The 11,692-nt window shown below is 43.3% G+C and overlaps 1 protein-coding gene across 2 annotated transcripts; it reads left to right on the top strand.

The window, feature by feature from the left end:
• Positions 1–2,849: 2,849 nt before the first annotated feature.
• Positions 2,850–10,764, top strand: dub (duboraya). Of its 2 annotated transcripts, none has more exons than XM_069672023.1 (7): positions 2,850–2,921; positions 6,936–7,025; positions 8,138–8,206; positions 8,879–8,947; positions 9,052–9,294; positions 9,479–9,967; positions 10,140–10,764. In XM_069672023.1, exons 1-7 carry the CDS (start codon positions 2,916–2,918, stop codon positions 10,164–10,166), a joined length of 993 nt encoding a protein of 330 aa, XP_069528124.1. In that variant the 5' UTR covers positions 2,850–2,915; the 3' UTR covers positions 10,167–10,764. The 2 variants fall into 2 exon arrangements, with proteins under 2 accessions (XP_069528124.1, XP_069528130.1); XM_069672029.1 differs by having other exon boundaries at positions 8,882–8,947; positions 10,140–10,763.
• Positions 10,765–11,692: the final 928 nt, after the last annotated feature.

Here is an 11,692-nt window from a genome sequence, read left to right as displayed (position 1 = left end):
AAGACCAACAAGACCTAAAATCATGTCCCAAGGCAAGACCGACAAGCCCCAAAAATCAAGTCGATTTAAGACCAGTGAAGTCCCAAGTCAAGGCCATCATGTCCCAAAGTCAAGCCCCAAATAAAGATTAACCGTTTCCAAGTCAATTCCCAAGTCACAAACACGTCCTGAGTTGAGTCTCAAGTCAAGACCAATAAGTCCTGCTATCTTTGGACCTGAAGAGGATACCAAGTCGTTTCAAGTCACAAGTTAAGGTCCACTTCAAATCGTAAGAAGGTCTTACATAAATGAGGTCTGACTTACAAGCCCACAAGTCCTAAGTCGACACCAAATTGTTCCCAAGTCATGTCCCAAGTCACACCTCACACATCAGTTCAAACCTGTATTGTTGGTCAAATATAAAAAATCAAGTTTTCATGTTTTCGTGGGGAGTTCAGTGTTTTTCTCGTGCCGGGTGTTAAACTGTAGTTTGTGTTTTTTATGTGAAACAGTCCAAAGCTGTGAAGTTGTGTAACGTCTCTCTGGTCACAAAACTTTCACCTTATAAGGTTTCCTGCTTCATAAAGCAGCGTTTCCTCCAGTCTGCTTCACTCCTCCTCCCACGTCCTGCTCAGGCGACAAACCGCCGGCCCTGATTGGTCAGAGGATAAGCTGAGAAACACCTGAAGGGAGTAGAATAGGAGTTTTAATAAATGAGATATGAGGAGGTTTATTTTGTCTGCAAGAGTCTTAAAAAACATTTTACATCCCAGATTGATTCAGAAAAAAATCCTCCATTCAAAACCTCATTTGAAAAGAAGTTATTTTTGTTGCTGTGTTTCTCTGTGCTCCAACATTACCCACATTAAGTGGGTCAGGGGTCACGGCTTTCAGATTGTGTCTTCATTCAATCAGTATAAAGTTGATGAAAACTCAGAAGTGAAGAAACACAAAAGCAGAAATGAAAGAAGAAAATTTCTCCACTCAAGTGGCTCAACTTCCCCTCAGAGCGACGGGCTGCAGGTTCCTCTTCATCGCGTTGTTGCTACATCTGAGACACACGTCAGCCTGACGATGAGTGAAACCACCTGCACACACACAGGAACACCTGAGCTGTGGGATGAGGATGACACAGAGGAGCTGATAACGTCACTGTTTGTTTGTTATTGAAGACAGCGGCAGCATTGCATTCTGGTCTATAGACCGATGTTTAAAAATAGAATCAAAGTCTTAATTATCTTAAATGACATCCTTTAATTTTCCTTTTTGACAACATTAAAACAGTTGTCACATTGTTGATGATAATCTTTAACTTTCTTGATATTGTTTCTTTATTTCAATAAAAATCCAGCAGAGACTTTAAAGTTGCTGCAGAGTGAAAATCTGTCAGTTAATGAAATTAACGTTGAAATTATAATTATTATTTTAGACTTTCTGTCCCCTTGAACAAAAACATTTAATCTAGATAGATAAATAGATTGATGTTCTTTTATGATCCATAACTATAAACTAAGCAGCAGAATATACCTTTAATACCTTTATAGTAAATATAACACTCTAAACTAGAAACATCAAAAAATACTATGAATTCTATTTACATGTAATGCTGTATAAAAATCATAAATAGTATAATTATGTCCATCCTTTGTCCTCTGCTTATTCGGGATGGGGTCCCGGTGGCAGCAGGCTGGGGGAATCCCGAGGCGTTCCCAGGCCAGGGGGGATATATAATCCCTCCTCGCTGGGTCTGCCCTGGGGTCTCCTCCCAGTTGGACGTGTCTGGAAATCCTCCAAAGGGAGGCGCCCAGGAGGCCCGAACCTCCTCACCTGTCTCCTTACCATGTGAAGGAATACCAGCTCAATCCGAGCTCCCTCCAGATGTCCGAGCTCCTGACCCTCTGTCTAAGGCTGAGCGCAGACAGCCTGCAGAGGAGACTCAGTACAGCTGCTCGTATCTGCCACCTCATTCTAAGCAGAGTAAAGGTGAGGGAAAGAGTAAAAGCTGCTCTGGTGTTGGCTGCAGTGTAAAGTATCTTTTCTGAACATTTTATGTGAGTCCTTTAAGTGTCTGTTTCTCTGGCTGATTGAGACGTCAGCAGCACAAACAGAGATCTGTGTTTCTCACACAAAGGTCAAAGGTTAATTTTCTCCTTTGTCCTGAAAAACATCATTTCAGTGTCAGACCGATCAGAAGACGAGTGTCTCGTACAAAATGATCAAATATTTACGACTATTAATGATAATCTGTGCTCATGTTCACTTCACAGGAAGAACAGACTCAGGACCTGCTGCTGTCCTCCTGAAGGGGCGGGGCCAGTGGTGACACCATGTGACACAGATACAGGAAGTGACCGTCAGTCCACTGACTCCTCTCTGAGACAGTCTTTTTACTGTGTTATGCTTTCGTGTTTCACGCTTTGCGACGTCATGTTATGGGAGGAGGTCGTTCTGAGTGAGACGGCAGCATTTTAAACTCTCCCATCAGAGGACTGGGAGTCTTACTGGGCCAACTATCCCCTCTACTGAACTCTTCACTTATAAATACATCCACTTTACACACCAGGCTGCAGCTTGCACTTGCATACTTCCTTATTTTTCAGTTGATAAGTTCTTAATAAGTTCTTTTTCCTGTCTTCTTCGTTGGTGTTCTGCAGTTTCTACATCTGATAAGTCAGGTTTATTTCCTCCCTCTGGTTTCTGCAGGAAACAGAAAGAAACGAAAATCAAAACACATTTTTTAATCAACATGAAGCTGCCGAACGAGCGGCAGAGAAATGATGAACATGTGACAGAACATGAGCTGCTGTGTGTGTGTGTGTGTGTGTATGTGTGTGTGTGTGTGTGTGTGTGTGTGGTGACTCTGGTTCTATATTTAACCTGCAGGCCGACTCTCGCTCACACATACTCGACATAAACGCTGACAGACGACGAGCAGGATGGAGGTAAAACGCTCAACTTTACTCTGCGGCTTAGTATGTGTGTGTGTGTGTGTGTGTGTTGTCTCTTTGTGTGTTGTATCAGAGAAAAGTCAAACACACAGAGGAGAAACATTTTTTTAGCTGCTGTAGATTAACTTTAAATTCAGCTTGCCAACTTGTTTCATCGGCTTTCTGACTGATTGTTTTTGCAGTGTGATAATAACGATAAGTAACGAGCAGGTCAGGTGTGTGTGTGCGTGTTTGGCAGCTGCACGATGAAGCTAAACTTTGCATCATGTTTCATCAACATGCTCATCGTGTTTGTGGAGCACAAGTGTCGTCAGGTCTTTGATTACAGAGATATTTACTCTCTGATCTCTTCTGTTATGACCTGCAGCCTGTTGGTCTCCTGCAGAGTCACACTGCACATTTATTCTGTTTCAGAAAAATGTTTGTCAAATTTTAATTTTACACCCAAAGAAATCTAGACTTTAAAGATTCACTTACAACCACGAACACTTGATTCAGCGCGTCGATGACACCTCAGATTCATCAGGACATCGTGTTTCCATCTCTTAAATTCCACGTGAGCTCCATTGAAAGGCTGATGTCGGAGCTTTCCGACAGCACTTGAAGGCAGCACATGTACGTGTATCAGAGGACATTTCTCTCCGTGACAAACACGTCCGACATCCAGAGATAAAATGCAAATGATCCCACATATGACACACGAAAAACATGTCACAGAACTTTATTGTGAAGGGAAGATTAAAAAAAGATCATTTCTTTGTTCATCTGAAGCAGGTCCCCGATTTCTGAGAAGGAAACACATGAAACATATTTTACCTCCATGTTACGTATTTAAGTTCAAATAACCTGCAGAGGAACATAATGTGTGTGAGTGTTGTGTTCACGGACCTGCAGGTTACTGTGGCTCAGTAGGCACATAATGAAAGTCTGTAGAGCTGAAGACGTGTTGTATGGACTCGTGGTAACTGTTATGACTGATGCAAACACAGTGTTGACTCTGATTTAATCCCTTCAACATTTTTATTCATACGAGCGCTTCATTTCAGATCAGAGGAACATTTCAGTCCTGTGTGCGTCCAGGTGAAGGATGTGTTTAGCCTAGCTTAGCACAAAGACTGGAATCAGGGGGAAACTGTTAGCCTGACAAGTCCAACGTGAATGTATGCTGACCAGGTAGCAACATCCGCAGCTGATATATGGACCCGACTCATAAGAGCCAAAGCCTGCAGTTCCTCTGGTGTCCACTTGAGGCTGTCTCCAGCAGTGAGTCAGTCCCCATAGAGCCCCATGTTAAACTTTACAGCAGAAATAAACATGTTTACAGCCTGGTACAAAAAACAGTTTGGGTCTCTATAGCTCATTTCTCTCTTCATGACAACTGTACGGGGAGAATCTTTATACAGCTCACCTGTTTACATTATATTAAGGCTTAAAGTGATGCAGCATTAGGGGCGTGGCCTCTTTGAGTGACAGCTGGGAGCTGCTAGCTGTCTGCTAGGTGTCCCCTCAGCTAACTCAGTTACTGAACGTAACCTCTGGGCCGTGTTTGTGCTGTTGGAGCCTTTTGGAGATTTGTTCATGTAAATATCAGACAGATAATCTGTGTGTGCGCTTTACTGGACGAACAGACCGTCCAACACATCTCACACGCTGCAACGTTTACTTCTTATTAGACGGAGAGCTACCGTAGCTCATTAGCTGTGTGGCAGGATTTAAATGAAGACCAGGAGATGTTTCTGAAAGCTGTGAAAAGATCGAAATGAAACCTTTGAAGTTTCATTATGAGATTGTGGGAGCGGTCGCTGTAGTGTTAAATTTAATGTGAAAAAGGGGACAGAAGTTAGTCAGTGTTAAAGTAATAACAGGACTCATTCACACACACACACACACACACACACACAGAAAGAGGAAGTGGTTTAACGGTTGTTTTTGATCACTTTCTGCCTTCAGTTTGTAGGTTGACGACACACAGTGGAAAGAATGAACAACACCCTGAGTGTGTGTGTGTGTGTGTGTGTGTGTGTGTGTGTGTGTGTGTGTGTGTGTGTGTCCTCCCACCGATGTGATTTCATTATCTGTTGAATGTCAGCAATGTGAGACCTTCAGCTGAAATGGACGGGGATCAACCCCACGTCAACAGCTGTGTGTGTGTGTGTGTGTGTGTGTGTGTGTGTGTGTGTGCTGTCCTCCTGTGTACAACAGTTTTGGAAGTTGCATATTTCCAGCTTTCAGCTCCAAAACAAAAACGTCTGTTGGATTTACATGTCACAGCTTTCATTGGTGGGCAGCCAGTGAGGGACTGTGAGCCTGTTGTTGAGCTCATACAGAAGCACAGCTTAGAGGCCGGACGATAGCTGTAACAGTGGTAGAAACAAGTGTCAGTTGCAGTAGCTGTAGCGATTAGTAGCAGACGTTTCCCGTTAACGAATCAGAACAACACTAGCAGGAGTATTATTAGTATTTGTTGTAGTAGAAGAAACAACAACAAGCAGCAGATGAATTAGCCTGAGTAGCACTACTAGCAGTCGTTGTAGTCGTCGTAGAAGTAGCGCTGTAATCGCAGCAGCACAAAGCTTTATATTGTTGGACTGTTTTAATGCAGCTAGGCTAGCTCTCTCTCTCTCTCTTCTCTCTCTCTCTTCTCTCTCTCTCTCTCGCTCTCTCTCTCTCTCTCCCTCTCTCTCTCTGTTTTGGGGGATTAGATACTCCACAGCAGTAGTAATAAATCCCATAGACAATAAGAAGTATGAAAAAAGGCAGAAAAGCAGCAGCACACGAGTCCCGGCTGCAGCGCAGCACCTTCTACAGTTGTGGAAGCATTAGCTACTAGCATCTACCCTTACAGCAGCTGGCTACAAACAAATAGGATAATATAATAATATAAATATTATAATAATATAATATATCTACCACAGCCTATGTCTCCAATGACGGATGAATGAAGCTATGGTAGCAGCAAGTTACAAACAGTTAGCATATTGGATAGCATAAAGAAGCTGTTGAGAAAAAGGCTACAAAGGTCCAGTCCGTGTCAGTGTAGCAAACAGCTAGCATAATCATTTGTCATGCTAGCTGTTGTTTAAGCACAAAGACTGGATTCAAAGAGAACCGTTAGCTTAGCTTTCTAACGACCTCTTTTTAAACAAGCTTCGATTTACACGTTTGATCTTCATAAATCAGGTACAGAAACAGGAATCTAAAACTGAGACATGTTGGCTTCAGCTGCAACTCGAGCGGGATCGTCTGGATGGAGTTCTGTTCCGACTCAAAGTTACCTGAACCTCGGAGACCTTCAGGTCCTCTGATGATTCAGGCTAAAGGTTATGTTTTAAGCTAGGCTAACGATTAAGACTGTTGTGACGGTTGTATCGTTACTTTTGTTTTACAGTTGTTTTTAATGTATTCATTTTTTATATTTTCTCTTTGACTTATTGACTTTTGTTTTAGGGAGCCTGAGATCGAAGGCTATCCTTCCTGATGGCTGTTTAACGGTCATAGTTGTGCATGTGAGGACTCGATACTTGAAACACGTCCTGGACACACACAGATGAACCTTGTTTGTTTGTTTTGTCTTCTGTTGTACATCAAACTTTGACACTAGTCAACACTGCAGCCCCTTCAGGTCATAATGTGTTAACGGTCAATAAGAGATCAAAAGCACTGATGACTCCTCTCCCCCTCCCTGCGTGGTTCAATGAAACATGTCAGAAACATGTGTGGCATGTTGTCTCAGAGTCTCTAATGAGCAGCTGCCTTCCTGATGACAACACCCACATTTCCTTCCTAACATGGTCACATCTCTGACACGCCACCGCAAACAGGAAGTAACCTGCAACACGTGGCGGACACGCAAAAGTAAAGCCTTTATTTAACTGAGGAGGGAAACATGGAAACCAACCGAATATAATAAGATGTTACATTTGTAGTTCATTTTTGTGTTTGCCTGCAGAGACAAGTCATGCACTTACATCATACTTACATACTTCCTTCCTTCTTTCCTTTGCTCAGGAGGAGGCTCAGTCCCGGCGCTCTGTGGCTGAACTCGCAGGACGATTCAAAGGCCCGGCTCCTCCATGTGAAGCTGCCGGACAGGAAACAGTGAGTTTAATGTCCAATGCGAGAACATAAACACACCAGAGTATAGACACTTCCTGCAGGAGGCGGGGCCACAGAGGGGGCTGTGAGAGTGGAAGACCCCTGGAATCGTCTCTGCCCCCCCGAAACAACCAAAAGATAATCAACACAACAACAAAGAGACTTCATAGAGACTCAAAACTCAAAACTAGCACGTAGACTCAGAACAACTACAAAGAGACACATCATGGCTGCGTAGTTTGCTGCTGTGCTGCGTCTCTTCCTCTGTGGGGGGGCCGGGGGCCTGTTGTCTAATACTGAGTAACAGAGAGCAGATATTTATGTTTCTTTAATAACACAGTAAGTTTACATTTGACTTTGTAACTGAACCATTTAAAAACAATGTACATGAACAGTCTATTAATGACACTCGTTTTACTAATGAGTAAAAAGGTGTTTTCTCTACCTGCCCCTAAAGTCCTGCTACAACGTGTCAAATGGCTCTGTAAGAACTGAGATGTCGGAGTGTCCCTGAATGCAACACGATTTGAATATTGCAATAACCATGTGTCAGTGAGTTTCAGCAGCAGTTTGTGAAGAAGAAACAGGAAATGAGGCGCAGGCAGGAAGAGCGATATGAGTGTGTTTGAACACAACAGTGACTCTACACAGTGCGAACATCCGTCAATCAGTCAAAGAGGATTCAAATGTGTTTCCATCAAACTGTTGTTGAAACAAATGTTAGACAGCATGAAGTCAGGCTGGCTGGCTCAGACGCACCTCAGCAGTGGTGTCAAATCTGCGATCACTGCCTTCATGAAAGCTCTTTAAGTCTTTAAGGGATCCACAGAACTTAAGACTATTACATTAAAATAATTACCAATCAGTTTGTCTGGGAAGAGTCTAACTGTGGACCTTCAGGTCTGAGAGCCAATTAGCAGTTTGGAGTCAATTAGAGTCCAGTTATTTTGTTTTAGCAGACAAAGCTGACTCGATCTGCGCTACACTCAGTTTGTTGGATTCTCTTTTTAAAGTAGTTTACTGGATCAACCCTCATTCTTGACTTCAAGTTAAACTTGAAAAAGCTAAAAATCTTACAGTAGTTTAATACGATGTTTTGTTTGTTCGTTTACCAGGAGAAGCCGATCAGACGACGACCTCCTCGCTCCTTACAGCTCCCCAAAACACACGGAGACGAACAGGAGGTGAGATATACACTGTTAGCCCTGTTAACAGGGGCGGAGCTAGAGGGGGGTCAGGGGTGGAGCTAGAGGGGGGTCAGGGGTGGCACTAGCTCCCCGAAAGTACCAACAAGCTACAAAAAAACAATTACAGACTTTGACAAAGAGAGACAGAACTACCCACAGACAACAATCAATCTAGAGACCTGACAGGTATCCCAGAAAAACGACCAGAGATACAAAGAAGACCCTTAAGAAGTGTAAAATAACTACAAAGACAACAAAAACTACCACAGAGGCATGACATCAACCCCGGAGAGACCTACCACAGAGACTAAAACAAGAACTACAATGACCAGAAAAACTACAGCAGAGACATGAAAGGACTACAATGACCAGAAAAACTACAGCAGAGACATGAAAGGACTACAATGACCAGAAAAACTACAAAAGAGACATGAAAGGACTACAATGACCAGAAAAACGACAACAGAGACATGAAAGGACTACAATGACCAGAAAAACGACAACAGAGACATGAAAACCGACCTAAGAGAAGAGAAAAACTACCACAATGAGACGTTAAAGAACTACAATGATCAGAAAACCCCCATAAAATTACTTCCCATGAGCTCTGAGTTTAAAGTGTGTGTGTGTGCGTGTGTGTGTGTGTGTGTGTGTGTGCGTATGTGTCAGCAGCCTGCAGGTGTCACCTCTCCTCTACCTGCCAAAGCCAAGAGGAACTCTCTGATCGAGAAACTGCAGGTGAGACCAGGCGCAGTCTGTCAGACTCTCTGCTGAGGATGGAGCTCTGCACTCTGACATCGCTGTGACATCACTGTGACCACACACTCTCCCTCTCTCTGTAGGCCAACCTTGTTCTCTCGCCCACGGCCCTGCTGCCCTCTCCAAAGAGCCCCGGATTCAGGCTGCTGCCTCCCGCCTTCCCCCTGGCCTCCTCTGGCTCCGCCCCTGCTAACACGGCAACCAGCCCCTCCACGCCGACCCCCATCAGCCCTGCCGTTGCCTCACCTTTAACGGAAGAAGGCCCCTCCTCCTTTGAAGCTCCTCCTACTGCAGCTGAGGGATCCATCCTGTCAAACATCAACAAGGTGAGTCACTGTCTCTTCCTTGTTTAAAATCCTGCACTGTGATTGGTCCACTTCCTGTGATGAAATCAATGACCAGCTTTATGTAAACACCTGGGTAAGTATGTTTTACACCTGTCAGTTAGTCTTTATTCAGCCTGAATGTGGTGACCTCACAATTCTGTCCCTGCTCCCATTGGTCCTCCAGGGCAGAGCTCGACACTCCCTCCGGCGTCGCCCACCTTCCCGCCGCCACAGGAAGACCAGCACCGGAGACGACGTCGACATTGGCAACGAGGAAGGAGACACCTGTCAGAGCTCACCGTGTGAACACGAAGACAAAACAACAGAAGGAGGAGGAGGAGGAGAGAAGGAGGAAGATAAAACAGATGAGGTAAAGGAGGAGAAAACAGATGAGGTAAAGGAGGAGAAAACAGATGCCTCAACGAAGAATAAATCCAACGAAGAAGAGAAGAAGGAGATCGACGTCGAGCCCAGCGAGGAGGGGGAGAGGGAGGAGGAGCAAAAGGGAGAGGCGGGACTAACGGAAGGCGGTGAGGGAGATGTATCTTCATCAATAAGAAAGGAGGAGGAGAAGGAGGAGGAAGCTGGGGAGAAAAACTCAGCAGAAAAACAGGAAGACGATTCGGCTGCAGCAGCGACAAACACAGAAAGCAGAGAAGAAGAAAAGAGCGAGGTGATTCCTGACACAGAAACATTCTTCTTCAACTTATCCTAAACCAAACCTCTGTTTAAAATGTGATATTTTAGAGAGACAGCAGCTCATGTTGCCCTCAGGAGCTGGTGGAGACCAAAAACAGAGCTAAAACAGAGGGAGCCTAATGCAGGTCTGTTTTTTCTTCCTTCAGGAGACGACGTGTCAGAATTCATCCTGATGACTGATCAGACGTCCAGCTCAGTCTGGGCACTGCATGCTGGGAGGGAGACCCTGCAGCTGTCCAGTGTTTGGCGTCTGTGCAGACTAACAGACTAAAACACCAGAGCTTCTTGTAACATGTGATGTGGTGAGGAGGAGAAACGTTCTGTCCTGTAAAGAGTCACTGCTGTTTCACACCTGAAGGTCCAGCTTTGATTTAATATGAAGAAAAACTTGTGAATGTATTTTTACAAAACTTTTTACACTGCGGCCTGGATTTGTCCTTTTTTATAATATAATGTGATTGTCTTGTTTTCATTATGTGGGGCGCCTTCAGAGCTGTGAATGTTTGACGCTTGAAATGTGAAACAATATAAACCTTCATGTTTTTTGTTAAAAATAATATTTTATGAATCTGTGGAATAAGAATTGTTCAAAGACTCAACATGTTGACAAACTGTAAATTGTCCTACAGATATTAAACTGGAGACGTTACGTTTTACCTTAAAGTCTGAAGAAGAATTAAAATGCATATTTTTCTCTACATTAACATCTTTAATGTTTTGATTCCTATGTTTCACATTCAGCACTGACTGAAGGAAGAAGTATTTCAATCATTACCTTCATGAATTCAAAATTGTACTGTCGTTAATGTAAAGACGTTTATGCAACAACATGTTCTATGGCTGGTTTTTATCTAAGATTAGTTCTAATCAGAGTTTAACTTATATTAACACAATATGTAAAAATAATAATAATTTGGGCGCTGAAGTTAAAAAAACTGTCGGGTTTTGCCAGCTAGCTAAAAAAGTTAGCCTCCTCATCTGCAGAGACGATCCAACTTCTGTCTGTTTGAGAAACACACCAACATTAACGGAGCAAAATGTCCAAATAATATCAGATTTATAAAACAGCAAAACACAAGGTGGAGCCTCACTGCTGTTCTTTCTCTGCCGTGTTTGGAGGTTGGGTCACTACTGAACTGTAAAACTCTGCACTAACTCTCTTCGAGGTCGTTGTGCCTGATCCGTCTCTGAAAGGACAGGTTCAAAGTTAATACTGGATCATCAATTCAAACAGAGTTTAAAGTTTTGGAGCAACAGAATTTAATTTTATCCAGATTTAGAATTTAAACTAAACTGAGATTTAAATGTAATTATAGATTTTAGGCTGCTTCCTACGGAAGCCCTAAGCGGACAAGCATCCATACATTTGATTGAATCCATTTTCCTGTGATAACGAGTCATTTCTGGTTGTTTTCTCGAGATCTCGACTTGTTTATCTCAAGATATCAAAGCTGATTTTCTCGTGATAACGGGATCATTTTCTGTCAATCTAGAAAACAGAACAGGCTGCTCACTGTGATGTCACAGAGCAGGACCATCGCCCGCACTGATGAGGTCACTTCAGCCTGTTTCTGTTTGTCTGTGCTTTTGCAGCTCTGGAGATACGAGTTATGATCTTTTGATGTTACGGTGCTGCAGCGCTGTTATCTCAACATAGCGAGAAAAATAAGTCGAGATGTAAATAGAAAGTATGGATGCA

This window comes from Semicossyphus pulcher, unplaced genomic scaffold, assembly GCF_022749685.1.
Source record: "Semicossyphus pulcher isolate SPU_LCO1_2020_fin unplaced genomic scaffold, fSemPul1.0.p SCAF_10, whole genome shotgun sequence".
Lineage (NCBI taxonomy): Eukaryota > Metazoa > Chordata > Actinopteri > Labriformes > Labridae > Semicossyphus > Semicossyphus pulcher.
Note: the sequence above shows the minus strand (reverse complement) of the source record. Positions and strands in the feature narration are given on the sequence as shown.